The sequence below is a fragment of the Siphateles boraxobius genome, unplaced genomic scaffold, assembly GCF_051911475.1.
Source record: "Siphateles boraxobius isolate OS27281-9 unplaced genomic scaffold, OSU_SipBor_1 24, whole genome shotgun sequence".
Classification (NCBI taxonomy): domain Eukaryota; kingdom Metazoa; phylum Chordata; class Actinopteri; order Cypriniformes; family Leuciscidae; genus Siphateles; species Siphateles boraxobius.
The window spans coordinates 15,826,057-15,841,887 of NW_027508855.1; the positions used below are offsets into that span (position 1 = coordinate 15,826,057).

General features: G+C 38.7%; 1 protein-coding gene across 4 annotated transcripts in view; it reads left to right on the forward strand.

The window, feature by feature from the left end:
* The window catches only part of nos1 (nitric oxide synthase 1 (neuronal)), a 72,967-nt gene extending 60,339 nt beyond the window's left edge, over positions 1-12,628 (forward strand). For all 4 annotated transcript variants that reach the window (XM_077241654.1, XM_077241651.1, XM_077241652.1 and 1 more), the window contains exons 22-29: positions 339-508; positions 1,715-1,925; positions 8,110-8,197; positions 8,289-8,410; positions 8,839-8,987; positions 9,848-10,042; positions 10,204-10,322; positions 11,943-12,628. In XM_077241654.1, coding sequence (XP_077097769.1) covers positions 339-508; positions 1,715-1,925; positions 8,110-8,197; positions 8,289-8,410; positions 8,839-8,987; positions 9,848-10,042; positions 10,204-10,322; positions 11,943-11,958 — 1,070 coding nt within the window. In that variant the 3' untranslated portion in view covers positions 11,959-12,628. The remainder of the gene's footprint in view (positions 1-338; positions 509-1,714; positions 1,926-8,109; positions 8,198-8,288; positions 8,411-8,838; positions 8,988-9,847; positions 10,043-10,203; positions 10,323-11,942) is intronic.
* The last annotated feature ends 3,203 nt before the right edge of the window (positions 12,629-15,831 follow it).

Below are 15,831 nucleotides of genomic sequence, written 5' to 3' on the forward strand. Positions count from 1 at the left end.
TTTCCTTGCACAAACCTTAATATGAGTCAAATACAGTGTACATGTCATACTTTTATTGCGCGTTTTTGTTATTTTTGGAGCTTGATATCAATGCATATTGCCTTCATATTATTACTGTATGGAGAAAGAGTCATACAGGTTTGGAACAACATGGGAGTATTATTATAATATTATTTTTTGGTGAACTATCCGTTTAAGTATTGCAGTACTCAGTGTGAAGTATCTGCTGCTAGTCTAAACCACTGCCACTGAACCATGGCCTAAATTAGGATTAAATTAAAAAAAAACTTGGTCATATCTGGATTCTTAACCAATCTGAACCTCTTCATCTTCTGCAGGTGTGATAAGCAACTGGACGGATGAGAGTCGTATTCCACCCTGTACCATCTATCAGGCTTTCAAATACTTCCTGGACATAACCACCCCTCCTAGTCCTCAACTATTGCAACAGTTTGCTCCTCTAGTGACTAATGAGAAACAGAGAAAGAGACTAGAGGTGCTCAGCAAGGTAAGAAAACACTGCATGCTGCATTTCCACACACACACACACGCTTGTGCGCTTCTCTAATTATCATGCAAGACATTTATTTCCATCAATACTAAAGCTCAGTAATGATCTAAAACCCATTTTCATACATCTCTTCCATATAAGACAAAAGGTGTCACGTCTCCACATGTTTCCCTTTCTTTTCCGCCTCAAAACGGCAGTAATTTTCTCAGTTTGATAACTTATTACCTCTGAAAATCAACCCCCTCCTCCCCACTTCCTTTTTATCCTTGCTCTCTCACACATGCCTCTCAGTGTCAACACGAAGACAAGGGAATGTTTCTTTTTCATTGCTTCCCACTGAAACAATTTTTCGATGTGTTGCTAAAAATGGCTGCTTAGTTAGTGAGTCATCCATTCTGGTTCAAATGAGTGAACCAGAGGAGAAGGACAAAGGGTTCACGTCAATGAGGATGGCAACTCCTCAGAGTGTCTCTCTGCCTGATTGAAATAAACATACAATTTACTTCTGTATATTTTGATCATTTATTTGGAATACGCTAGCGAAATTTGGGGTTGGAAAGATTTATGAATGTTTTTGAGAAAGTCTCTTATACTCACCAAGCTGCATTTATTTGATCAAAAATACAGTAAAAATATGTAATATATTTAATGCATCCTTGCTGAATAAAAGTAACGGTTTCATATAAAAACTTTCTGAGAACCCTTGTCTTTGCCAGTGAGTTTTCTGCATCTAGGTTAATTATAATCACAGTGTTCAGTTCTGTCAATCCACCTTTTTTCTAAAAAAAAAAGGCAATAATGGTAGTTTGTATGAACTAAGTTTTTGGTCCCTTTTTTGTAGCTTGACCGTAAAAAAGTACTTTTATTGTATAAAAAAGAATATTAATTAATCATTTATGTTCGAAATATCACATACTGTAAACTAGGAGTGACATGATGGTGAATACATTGTGTCAGAACTCTCTCTTTAAAAAGAGAGATCTGAAAAAGCTCTTTCTGGCTGTTTTACACTCACATGACTAACACTTTTATGCAAATTACAACGTTGACAGTTTTTTTACTCGCCGCTTACTGTCAGTTCACGGCTTGCAGAATGTTTTGAACATTTCCCATTCACTGCCACTCATCCAGAGCTCATGTGCCAAACCAGAGCTACTGAGAACATCATGTTGATGTCATGTGCTTCATTCGGTGTCTCCTCAGGGTTTGCAGGAGTATGAGGAGTGGAAGTGGTACAATAACCCCACCATAGTGGAGGTGTTGGAGGAGTTCCCGTCCCTCCAGATCCCCTCCACCCTTCTCTTGACCCAGCTACCCCTCCTACAGCCACGGTACTACTCCATCAGCTCCTCTCCAGACCTCCATCCAGGAGAGATCCACCTCACTGTGGCAGTGGTGTCCTATCGGCCCAAAGGTAAAAAAAACCCATCACTTTCAGCTTCATATCAGCACTGTAAAAAAAAAAAAGCTTATAATTTTTACAGAAAAAAAAATACAAATGCTATGATTAGCTGTAAGTTACCTTGTCATATATGGTGAAAATATGTAATGCAATCAGTGTTGGGGGGTAATGCATTACAAGTAACAGGAGTTACATAATCAGATTACTTTTTCAAGTAACGAGTAAATGACACATTACTTTTAAATTTACAAGAAAATGTGTGTTACTTTTTCGAATAAATAATGCAAGTTACTTTGTTTTCCCATTTATTGACCTACACCTCTCCTGTCCCCATATTGAGAGAAAGCGTGAGTAAGTGCAGAGGCGTTGTGTGCGCTGTGTGTGAACATGTTTATTGTAGTTCTAGACTAAATGTGAGCAGGCATTTATATCTCACTGGCACAAAAACAGATTCACTATTCCTCAAAATAAATAAAAACAGTGAAATGCAAACTCGGAATTTTACACCAACCTGCAATGACAAATGTTAAATAAAACATATAGGTTACACTTTATTTTAAGGTGTCATTGTTACAGTGTAATTATATATTTAAGTACTGAGTAATATTAAGTAACTACTTGTACTTACTATAGGGTAGGATTAGGATTTCTTGAGTGTTAGTTGCATGTAATTATGCATCATTTACTGTTATTACTATGGTAAGTACATGTAACATGTAACTGTCACGATTCCTGCCTTATGTTTTCCTTGTCTTGTCTGGACTTTTGTTTATTCCTGTTCTGTGCTATGTTTTGTAGTCCTTTGTAGTTTTTCTTGTTTATTAGTCTCTCCAGGTGTTTCTAATTAGCCCCGCCCCCTTGTTATCTTGTTTAGCTTGTTTGCCTGTGTATTTAAACCCCTGTGCTTCAGTTGTTGTTTGTCGGTCGTTGTTTTGATGTTGCTGGTAGCTGTTCCGTGTCCCGGTCCTGAGTCCATTGGATTACCTGTTTGTTTTATTAAAGTGCTTGCATTTGGATTCTCTCTCCGCTTCTTCCTTGCTGCATCGTAACAGAACGACCGACCAACAATATGAATCCAGTAGCACAAATTATGCGCCTCCGTCAAGGAGATTGACCCATTAAGGACTTTGTAATGGACTTTTTGGAGCTGGCTCACTTGACCTGGATGGATGAGGTATGTCTCATGATATTTTTTCGTGGAGGACTATCTGAGCCGCTCAGCTCCTTAATGCCATTACATGACCCTAGCTGGACTCTTGAGTTTTACATTGACCCGGCCCTGCAACTGAGCTGCTCAGCTTTTACTGTGGGTTTGGTGGACAAGGCTGAGGAGCTTCACCACGACATGCCTGAGCTTCACCACGACATGCCTGAGCTTCACCACGACATGCCTGAGCTTCACCACGACATGCCTGAGCTTCACCACGACATGCCTGAGCTTCACCACGACATGCCTGAGCCTCACCACGACATGCCTGAGCCTCCAGAGCCTCGTCACGTCTCAGCAGAGCTTTCAGAGCCTCGTCACGTCTCAGCAGAGCTTTCTGAGCCTCGCCACGTCTCAGCAAAGCTTCCAGCAGCTTCACCGCTGGTCCCGTCCAGCCCAGAGCCCTCACCGCTGGTCCCGTCCAGCCCAGAGCCCTCACCGCTGGTCCCGTCCAGCCCAGAGCCCTCACCGCTGGTCCCGTCCAGCCCAGAGCCCTCACCGCTGGTCCCGTCCAGTCCAGCGCCCTCTCGCTCTCGAAGACGGAGGAGGAGGAAGAGGACTTCCTGCGTCCCACAGTGCCCGGAGGTCATTTTTGAGCCTCTTGTCAGCCCAGAGGCCGTCTCCATATTCCTGGCCCTGCCGGTGGCGCCCAAGCTCCTGGCCCTGCCGGTGGCGCCCAAGCTCCTGGCCCTGCCGGCGCCGCCCAAGCTCCTGGCCCTGCCGGCGCCGCCCAAGCTCCTGGCCCTGCCGGCGTTGCCTGTGCTACCTATCAATCCAGAGACTGTTCAAGTCACGTCTGCCGATCCAGAGACTGTTCAAGTTACGTCTGCCGATCCAGAGACTGTTCAAGTCACGTCTGCCGATCCAGAGACTGTTCAAGTCACGTCTGCCGATCCAGAGACTGTTCAAGTCACGTCTGCCGATCCAGAGACTGTTCAAGTCACGTCTGCCGATCCAGAGACTGTTCAAGTCACGTCTGCCGATCCAGAGACTGTTCAAGTCACGTCTGCCGATCCAGAGACTGTTCAAGTCACGTCTGCCGATCCAGAGACCGTTCAAGTCACGTCTGCCGATCCAGAGACCGTTCAAGTCACGTCTGCCGATCCAGGGATGTTCAAGTCACGTCTGCCGATCCAGAGACTGTTCAAGTCACGGCTGAACCTGAGTGCTCAGCAGGGCCGGTGTCTGTTCCTGAGCCTGAGCCGGTGTCTGTTCCTGAGCCTGAGCCGGTGTCTGTTCCTGAGCCTGAGCCGGTGTCTGTTCCTGAGCCTGAGCCGGTGTCTGTTCCTGAGCCTGAGCCGGTGTCTGTTCCTGAGCCTGAGCCGGTGTCTGTTCCTGAGCCTGAGCCGGTGTCTGTTCCTGAGCCTGAGCCGGTGTCTGTTCCTGAGCCTGAGCCGGTGTCTGTTCCTGAGCCTGAGCCGGTGTCTGTTCCTGAGCCTGAGCCGGTGTCTGTTCCTGAGCCTGAGCCGGTGTCTGTTCCTGAGCCGGTGTCTGTTCCTGAGCTGGTGACTGCTCCTGCCTATGACCCCGTAACTACCCTTAAGAAATTTTTTTGGGGGGGCAGTAGGTCCTCGCCATGGCAACTTAGGGGCCCACGGCCACCAGAAAGAGCCTCACCGCCATGGCCCCCCGAAGGGTCTTCACCGCCCTGGCCGCCTGAGGGGTCGTCTCCGCCCTGGCCGCCCGAGTGGTCGTCTTTGCCCTGGTCTTCACCGCCCTGGCCACCCGAAGGGTCTTCACCGCCCTGGCCACCCGAGGTGTCTTCACCGCCCTGGCCGCCCGATGGGTCGTCTGCTTCGCCCTGGCCGCCCGATGGGTCGTCTGCTTCGCCCTGGCCGCCCGATGGGTCGTCTGCTTCGCCCTGGCTGCCCGATGGGTCGTCTGCTTCGCCCTGGCCGGCCGATGGGTCGTCTGCTTCGTTCTGGCCGCCCGATGGGTCGTCTGCTTTGCCCTGGCCGCCCGATGGGTCGTCTGCTTCGCCCTGGCCGCCCGATGGGTCGTCTGCTTCGCCCTGGCCACCTGAACTGCCTGCTCCACCCTGGTCGCCTGCACATCCTGCTCCATCCTGGCCTTCCGTCCTGCCGCAGTCTCCAGGTCCTCTTCCGCTCCATGGGTCTGGCCCTCCATCCCACCCCCGGGTCCGCCTCTGCTCCACCTCCCTCCTGGACTGTTCATGAGGAGCGTCTGGAATCCGCTCCTTAAGTGGGGGGCTATGTCACGATTCCTGCCTTATGTTTTCCTTGTCTTGTCTGGACTTTTGTTTATTCCTGTTCTGTGCTATGTTTTGTAGTCCTTTGTAGTTTTTCTTGTTTATTAGTCTCTCCAGGTGTTTCTAATTAGCCCCGCCCCCTTGTTATCTTGTTTAGCTTGTTTGCCTGTGTATTTAAACCCCTGTGCTTCAGTTGTTGTTTGTCGGTCGTTGTTTTGATGTTGCTGGTAGCTGTTCCGTGTTCCTGTCCTGAGTCCATTGGATTACCTGTTTGTTTTATTAAAGTGCTTGCATTTGGATTCTCTCTCCGCTTCTTCCTTGCTGCATCGTAACAGTAACAAGGACACTGTAAAATAAAGTGTTTTCAACATATACTTTATGCATTTAATCTCACAGACAGACAGAGTGTAGATAGCTAAAAAGATGGACAGATAGATAGATGGGTAGACAGACTGATTTGTTGTTGACATCCAGTGATCTAATTCAACCAGACTAATATGCAAAATTGACTTAGATAAACATCACATTTTTTATTGCTAAATTTAGAGTGTTGTTGTTCTTCTCCTGCATCCTATTCTTATGCAATCTAGAATGGCAGCACGGCTGAAAGGTTTGTTTGAGCTGCGTCCTCTACTGTACAGGCGTGGATTTGCATTTCCTTCAGCCTGAGCTTGTTCATTTCACTTTTAGTGTAAAAAGGCCTTTACATTTGCCAATAATGTTTTTTTAATATAAAAATAACAAGTTAGCCCATCGAAGGTGAGAAAAAGTAACGTAATGCATTACTTTGCATAACAAGTAACACGATTAGTTACTTTTTTGGGGATTAACACAATATTGTAATGCATTATTTTTAAACATAAATTTCTCTAGCACTGAATGCAATATATTTTATTTATAAAGTGTATTTATATGTTTTACTTTAAAAAAACAACTTTCAAATGTTTGTTTTTGCAAGTGTGTGTGTATATGTGTATATATATATATATATATATATATATATATATATATATATATATATATATATATATATATATTAGTATAGTAATAATAAAAAAACTGTAAAAATCCCTTACTTTACTTTCCAGCTGGGATCAGATTATACATACACAATGCCTAATAGAGTGTTCAAGAATCACACATAATACAATGAAGATCCACCTCTATGCTCCTCATGCTAGAGTCTAGTATCTATTAAACTATTATTAAATTGTTACTCTGCAAACTCTTTAGAATACATTTTGGAATCCTTCTTTTTTTTTTTTTTTTTTTAAACAAAGCAAATTTTAAAAACTTTACATGCAGTAGGTTTTTAAATTGCTGTTTTATAGATTTTTAACTTGTTACTCACCATGAAAATAGCAAAGCAAGCTGGCATGGTGTTAAAACGCTAACCAACCAGCTGTTATTTAGTTATTAGTGTATCATCTGTTGCACTGACTGATGGTGTTTTTGTCTTTGATACCATGACACTGTGAACATTTATATACACTCTCTATGAAATCTAATTCATCATGTGGTTTTCTGTTTTACCACCAGTATTATTATTTTGGTTTACCAAAGCTGCCGTTTTTATCGTAAATTCAACAGGATATTTTTAGAGTGAGATGTAAAATTACTTCTAAAATTATAAATAAAACAATAGTTGATGTACAGTGTGTATATATACTCTACATCAGCTTTTGTCTAATTTGATTATATTACATAAAATTCCATTTATATTCCATCCATATATTTTGGATGAATATGATGAGAAATGTTTGAGTTCATTTTCAGATATCTTGAGATTGCAGATTTTGTTATCTTGGCCGATCTGAACACAGCAGGCTTTAGCAAACTCATATTAAATTGTATAATAAACAGTATATATTATGATATATTAATATATAATATTTGATATATATTAAAAACATTTTTATATCAATATATAGAGATAAACTGATTAAATAAGTGATTCAAGCAGTCTTTCAGAGACTCTTTTTGATGAAAACTATTAGTCACCAGGAACACATTTGAGATGCATGTTTGTACCAGGTGTCAACAGTAATGTGTCTCAGCTGATCACTTTAACACCAGATGTATCTCAGCTGATCACTTTAACACCAGATGTATCTCAGCTGATCACTTTAACACCAGATGTTCAAAGCATGTGTAAACAGGACCTGATGTTATGTTTAACCAATGGAATCCACTTCACAGTGTTAAACGTTTCCAGTGCTGCTTTGTCACTCATTTCAAACTGTGAGTGTCACACTAAACAGCCTCTCACTTTCAATAGTTATAATGACATACGGCCTGAAAACTCACATTTCCCCAACAGCAGTATCGTATGAATAATTGGGTGCTTAATAAGAGACTATGAACTTAATTAGCAATTTGACTCAAGTGCCTAATGAATTGTGAATAATCTGTATTGTCAGAAGATAGACCAGGCTGATTGTCTGAGGTATTAGAGTGTTCATCTAATAACTGCTTGTTTATTTTAAAGATAGGGACTACATCAAAATTAAAAGATCAAATTAATTCTAGATCTGCTCATTTGCTGTTAAGCCTTTTTTTTAACATGCGCAAAAGCGAATCCGTGATCTAATCTCTTTTCCACATTTTAATGCATTGTAAACATGTAATTATGTGCATAATGGCGTAATTGGCGGTTAAAATATAGCAATTTCACTCCATTTGAAGCAAGTGATGTAAGCCCTGTGCGGTCCTGAATTGCCAGGCGCTAGATCAGTGTCGGAGGCTGTCAGGTTTAAGGATTATGCGTTTATTCCGGATAGATGGAGAGGGTCCCGTACATCATGGAGTGTGTTCCTCCTGGCTCAACAGCTTGGAAGAAGAAGATACGGTGCCGTGCTTTGTCAGAGGGTAAAGCGTTTATACACTTCTCAAATATGTCCGCTGAGGGGTAGTTTTCTTGTGGATTTGATGAAATCAAACGATGCATTTTGTGTTTCAGGGCTCCAACGTTCCGTATGCCAAAAGACAGCCAGGTTCCGTGTATTCTAATTGGCCCAGGCACTGGAATTGCACCATTCAGAAGCTTCTGGCAGCAGAGACTGTATGATGTTGAAAATAAGGGTAGGCTTTCGATTGCTTCGAAGTCTAAATTGTGCTTCTAAATTTACAGTTCTGATAAAGAAAAGCTTCTTTTGTCTGGAGGGGATTGTTTGGTTAATTTGATTTATAATGCAGTGGCCGTCCATAATTTTTTGTAGAATAAAATGAAATAAAAAGGTTATTTATTTATTTATTTATTTTGTGTATATATATTTTTTTTTTTACAATTTTAAATATATATATATATATATATATATATATATATATATATATATATATATATATATATATATATATATATATATATATATATATATATAAAATTGTAATTATTTATAATTTTAGGATTCATTAGTAATTTGTATGCAATTAGCATAATTATGTATGATTAATATACTTTGGCATGCTTTATTGAGTTAACGTAATTTTGGCATGTTTTAATTCACCAGGAATCAAAGCATGCCCAATGATCTTGGTTTTCGGTTGTCGGCAGTCACAGATTGACCACATTTACAAGGAAGAGACCATCCAGGCGAAGAACAAGGAAGTGTTTAAAGAGCTTTTCACCGCATACTCCAGAGAGCCTGGGAGACCAAAGGTTAGAATATGATGCCTTGGTAAATATCACTGAGGATATTTCAAATCCATTTCTACTCCAGAATTAGTGAAGGTTTTGCTAAATTGCCCATTTGAATCATAGAGATCAATGTGAAAATGAAAATGGACCTTTTTGAAAAAAAGTCTCAGATTTTTCCTTTTTTTTAATTCAGTGAGCAAAGTAAAGGCTTTCTGACTGATCAAATAACAGTGGAATAAATCTTCTTACCCTCAAGTAACAGTGGAATAAATTACTCTCCCTCAGGTCGTTCCAAACCCATAAGACTTTCTTTCATCTTCGCAACACAAATGAAAATATTTTTGATGAAATCTGAGAGCTTTCTGTCCCGCCATTGACAGTCTACGCAACTACCACTTTGAGGCTTCAAAAGTTCATAAAGAGATCGTAAAACTAATCCATATGAATCAAGCTATTTAGTCCAAATTTTCTGAAGAGACAATCACTTTATATGATGAACAGATTTAATTTAGTCTTTTATTTACATATAAACATTCATCAACTCACACATCAGTTGTGGTAAACAGAAGCTCAAGCCAATGAGGTTCATTCTCGTGTTACGCAGCACATTTGAGAAAGTTCTTTATGAATTTTTTGATGTCTCAAAATAGTAGTTGTGTAGCTTTCAATGGAGGGACAGAAAGCTCTCAGATTTCATAAAAAATATCTTCATTTGTGTTCTGAAGATGAATGAAAGTCTTACGGGTTTGGAACGACATGAGGGTGAGTAATTAATGACAGAATCTTCATTTTTGGATGGACTAGCGCTTTAAAGGCAACTAGTTTGTGCAACCCCTAGTTCATAGATGTCTATTCAGTCCGATTTCGTATTCTTTTCTCAGAAATACGTCCAGGATGTGCTTCGCGAGCAGCTGTCTGAAACAGTGTACAAGTATCTGAGAGAAGAAGGAGGACATATCTACGTCTGCGGGGACGTCACTATGGCTGGAGACGTTCTGAAAACAGTCCAGCAGATCTTCAAACTGCACGGCAACATGTCCCTGGAGGATGCCGGCTTCTACATCAGCAAACTAAGGGTTAGATCCCACTTTTATCTAAACTTCACACTTTAGTTAATGGTGCTATTCAGCCATTTATTTAAAACTGACCTTTTGTGTGCAAAGGTAAATCAAGTACAAGGTCATCTGAGAAGTTCCAGTTACTTTTTCAAACTGTTTTCTCCTCTTTTTTGTTGAAGGATGAGAATCGATACCACGAGGACATTTTCGGTGTGACCCTGCGCACTTACGAGGTCACCAACCGTCTAAGGTCGGAGTCCATTGCTTTCATCGAAGAGAGCAAGAAAGACACAGATGAGTAAGTCCTGTTTGCTTATTCTCTATCCGTCCTCCTCTCTCCTCGAGTTGCCTTGGGTTATCCATGCTTGTAGGAGGACCTTGTGTTGTGTAGATTACTGTAGATACTGCCTCTGGACCAGCATCACTGAATGCCAGCGGTAACCATAGAGACGGAGGCTGAGAAGAGGCTGCAGAGTAACAGGATTAGTGAGAAGAGAGTGGCTGTGCTATTCTCTGTTTGTGCTCTTTCAGATAAGAGCTTGTTCATCGCACACTTGCCGTGAGAAGTGCTTTAACCGTAGCGCGCATAACTGGCCTTTTCACTGTATGGCCACCGTAGTTCCTGTGAGAGGTGTCGCTTATTTTGATGTTTTATGATGAAATCCTTGAGTTGGAGGACGAGAGGTACCTTACAATCTCTCGCCATGTGTCATCTGGTACTCTGTTGGACAGTGCGCAAAACTGAATCAATATATCACAACATAATTATATATGATCATGAAACGTTGCAGTTGATTTAATGAAGCATGAAAGATTTTTATTATTAAAATTGCTTTCATCAAATGCAGATTAATTTATCAAATTAATCACAATTAAAGGCCACATATTCTTATGTAAAATGAAAAAAGGCATGAAATATAAACTACCATTCAAAACTTTGGGTTTTTTAAAATGTTTTAGAACCAAGTTTCTTCTGCATTTATTTGATCAAATACAGTAAAAATAGTAATATTGTAAAATATTATAAAAATGTTAAAAAAAAAAAAATATATATATATATATATATATATATATATATATATATATTTTTTTTTTTTTTTTTTTTTTTTTTAAATACAATTTATTCCTGTGATCAAAGCTGAATTTTCATCAACATTACTCCAGTCGGATTTGCTTCTCAAGAAACATTTCTTATTATCAATGTTAAAAACTTTTTTTGAATTATTTGTAACAATGTAAAAGTCACTTTTGATCAATTCATTGCATCTTTGCTGAATAAAAGTATGTATTTCTTTCTTTCAATGAAAAACAAATCTTGGTCCCACTTTATATTAAGTGGCTTTAAGTACTATGTACTTACATTGAAATTAATAATTTGATACAATGGACTTATTGTGTACATACATGTTTTTACATTGTACTTTGTTTTGAAAAGACCTGCATGTAATTACAGCTGTAATTAATTTATGTAATTACATTTGTAATTACACAGTTGACCCTTCCCTTACACCTTAACCCACCCTTAAACCGACCCATACCACCACACCAGCCCCTAACCTTACCGTATCACACCTCAATAGCAGCAAAAGTGTTTTACAATACAGCCTGAACACAATACATTGTACATTGAACTTATTTTTCAATGCAAGTACATAGTACTTAAAGCCACTTAATATAAAGTGGGACCCTAAAAGTACAGTGCATGGTGAGCATATATATGTTGTGGAATACATTTATGTGTTTATGCAAATATTTAATTGCAGCATATAATTATTATTAATAAAAATATAAATCTATTAATTATATTTTATATTTTGTGATTGATATATATATATATATATATATATATATATACTGTATGCATACCCTCCCCTTTTTCTCTCTCTTTTTTAAAATCTTTATTTTCTTTCTTTTACAGGGTGTTTTGCTCATAGTCTCATTATCAGTCCATATCGCTGGTTTTTGCTCATAATCAGCCAATCAGAAGCATGATGGGACACCAAGATTGATTCGGGAATACTGTGCCAAGTTTGTCTTTAAAAAAAAAAAAGTTTCTTTTTTTGTTTTCATTTAAATGAAATATTTCATTTTCTTTGCTAGGTCTTGTTTGATGTGCTTCTCTATGATCAAAATCTGCATTAATACAGCTACCTTTCACTTGAATTTCTGAATGCACTTTTTTGTGTGTCGTTATGCTTTGTCCTCAATAATGGGCTGCGCGCACTTAGAACATGGCCTGGCTTTTTAACGTGCAAGCAAGATCAGTGGCTTTCCTGATGTACAAACATGCGTAGATATTGACTTTACCATTCAGAGATCAGAAGGATTTGGTTTGGTTAGTGACTCTCGAGGTTATTACGCACATTATGATCTGTTTTCATTAAACACCAAGTCTCTGTCCATAATAAAAAGAGAGGATGTGCTAGCATTTACTAAGGGTAAGTCATCTTTAAAAGAGCCAAACACAGACCAAGAGATAAACGGAGTAAAAACATACCCAGTTCACTTTGCATTCACACTTTCCTTGACCTGAAATGTGGGCTCAGATCTCATTTTGGTCCATATTAGTTCATTTTGGTTTTGAAAGAGTCAATTATATTATCAGTTATATCAATTATCAAATTAATTTGTCTTCTTCCTCCTCCTCCTCTTCATCAAAATAATATATTATTTGGTAACACTTTACAATAAGGTCCCATTAGCTAATGTTAGTTTATGCAATGCACGTTACAGTATTTATTAATCTTTGTTAACATTAGTTATGAAAAATACAATTGCTAATTGTTAGTTAAGGTCCACTAAATAATATTAAAACATATTAGTTTTGATAAAGTATTAGTAAATGTTGTAATTAACATTAACTAAGATTAATAAATTATTTATTAGTAAATTAAGTATTTTTGATTGTTAGTTCATGCTGACTTATGAAGTTAACTAATGTTAACAATGGAAACTTATTGTAAAGTGTTGTTGTTATTATTTTATTGAATATAAAATCATGTTACAAAATAAAAATATATCTCTGACCCCTATTACAAACAAAATGTAAAAAAAAAAATACTCTATGGATAGACATGGCATTTTTACCAACAATCAGGATTTTTCTGTACTAGTTGTTTTTTATCAATAATACTTTTTTTTCTTTTTTCTTTTTTGACAGAATGAATTAACTCTTTCATTTATAACACTTCCCCACCATTGACGGATTTTTTCTTTTTTCAGCAATCTGTGTTTTCACTGTTATCCTGTAGGGGACGCTATTAAAGAATATCCAAATGCTGTTTCAAAATTGACCAACCTTACTGAATGAAATGTTGAACCCATGAAGGGTAAATGACTGTGGAGAAAGAGTTGATATACACCAGCATGACTGTCAGCTGTGTAGCAGATGAGTTAGAAAACCATGCTTTATATATTATCACTTTATTATATTACACCGGAACAAGGACACCTTAAAATATCATCACTTGTAAATGACACGCACTGCTAATTGACGGAACACTGGTTTACTTTGCATCTGAACATGCTAGATCAGTTAGTTATAATCGTTTGTCTTAACAACTAGCCCTCAATTATGCAATGAAATATAATAACATTTAAGAAAAAAAAGTGTTCATTTTTTATTATTTCTTGATACACTAAAAACATCTTCCTTTTGAAATGAATTCAATGAAAAAAAAACATGATTGTGGATTTAAAGAAAACGGGTTGGATTTTAAGCTCAATAAAACTAAGATGAGGCCATTTTGAAATATCATTCAATATGCATTTATCTCAAACTAACTGTAAGAAAAGACTTCTGGAGTTTTAAAGGTCTTTCTAGGCTGGGCTTTTATGAAACGTCCTTGAAGCTCTGATCTTCAGTATTCAGACGGAATTGACAAAAATGAAAGAGGGTATGCACCTGTTTTGTTTTATTATACTTCTATATCCCTTTTTCCTTGCTTCTCTGAGACATGGCTGTGATGACCCTTCTCTTTGAATTCAATATCAACTGTTGTAGTTGTAGTTTCATATTAAAGGGTAAACGCTTGCAACAGAGAGCAAAAAATCAGTGCCGCGCATAGTTAATTTTTTTTTTTGTGCATGCAATGCCTTTTTGAAGGCTTTAAAAGGATGGGTTTCCGGAGATGAATCCTTTAAGCTTCTGATACGTATGTTCGGTTAGATCCTTGCTCGTTTTGGATTTGCTTGGAAAGCTTTGGGTTATGAGCGGCCTCTGGCATGAAAAATATTATATGAGGTAATTTGATTTCAAGGGTCTTTCTGTTGTCTTTCTGTAGGAGAATATTCTTGTTCTATGTATGCTGTTAACACTGAATGTTTCCTTCCCCGCATTTGGGTTTTGCACCGTTTAAACTCTGTGATTTATAAAAAGTCTGGCAAAAAAGAAACACACACATGCATATATCAAAGGGTGCAGTAAATATCTAAATATATATGAACATTTTTTAAGAATGTATTTTGATTATGGGTTTTGATTTGGTTTTGTCCCTCTGAGTTGCTTGTAATATATTATGTGAATATATGAGGTCTACTCTTTACTTGGTTTGGGGGAACCTGAATGCATGATGTTGCCGTCCTGTTTTTCTCTTAACCTGCACTGTGTCTGTTTAACTGTTGTGATCGCGCCCTTCCTCTGTGACTGGACGGTGAAGAAGCTTACGGGATTTTGTTTACTGTTTTTGTGTTTGTTCTTTGCTGCTGCTAAAAGAAACTGTTCCAATCAATTTCCGCTGTGAATCTTCTATTGTGGAACTTTGAACATTGAAACATTTGCCAATTTAATGCATATACTGCAAGAACTTTGCATCTACTTAATAATAAAAAACATTTGTATGTCAAGACTTGAAGTTCTTTGCTGTTTTTTTCTAAAGTTCATTTGAGACATTTGTAATGCATAAAAGAATATGTGACAATTTGAGTTTGAGATTACGGTGTGTCATGTAAAGAGAAAAATGTAATGCATTAATCGCTTTTTTTTGTTGACAATGTGTGAACGGCTTGTAACTTAAAAAACAAGTCCTTCCTTGACTTCCTATGTTGTCTATGTAGCCTATCAACTGATTTTTATTAAAAGGACTGGGCATTTTTGCTGGGAAAATCAAAAGGATGTGACGTTTACGTGCGCTCCAGAGAGCCTCTTCCTTTTGACACATGAATGCTTATACAATGTTCAGGATAATGGCGAAAGAGCTATTCTGTACTGTAATGTCAATGTGTCCTGCAAAAAAATGGATTAATTAGAACTATAGTCTCACATAGCCAGATCTATATAGTCTTTAGTTTCAAGTATACTTTATTCATAGATGCCACCTACGTCACTAGAAATAGAACACCGCCATATTGACGACCGATCTCGCCCGGCGCTGCCCAAACTGCCCATTTGAATGAGGGAGAAAGACAGAGATAGATGGGTAAAATTTTAATTTTAGGCTCCGATCCTTTTGTCACCCCCAGTTTTCTTTTGTCCATTATTATCTGCCCCAGACTTGCCCCAATTTGCCTTCCATGATGTATATATATATTTACCTTGTGCATAACCCCTCCCCATACAGTGGGGATCGCTTGAAGGCTTTCAAAGAGTACAGACGCATATCAATATGCTGTGGCTGGATGGGTTACAAACGTAAAAGTGCGGCACCTGGCCACCAAGGATTAATATTTAATCATGGGAAATGTTGGGATTATAAAAAAAAATCAAATGTATGATTTTGGTGGTAGTTTGCTCTGACTAGGTAGCGAGTTGTTAGCTAGCTAAGTGGCTCAGCTGGTAGCTTGCCAGCTGTTAGCCACGGCTCATGGCT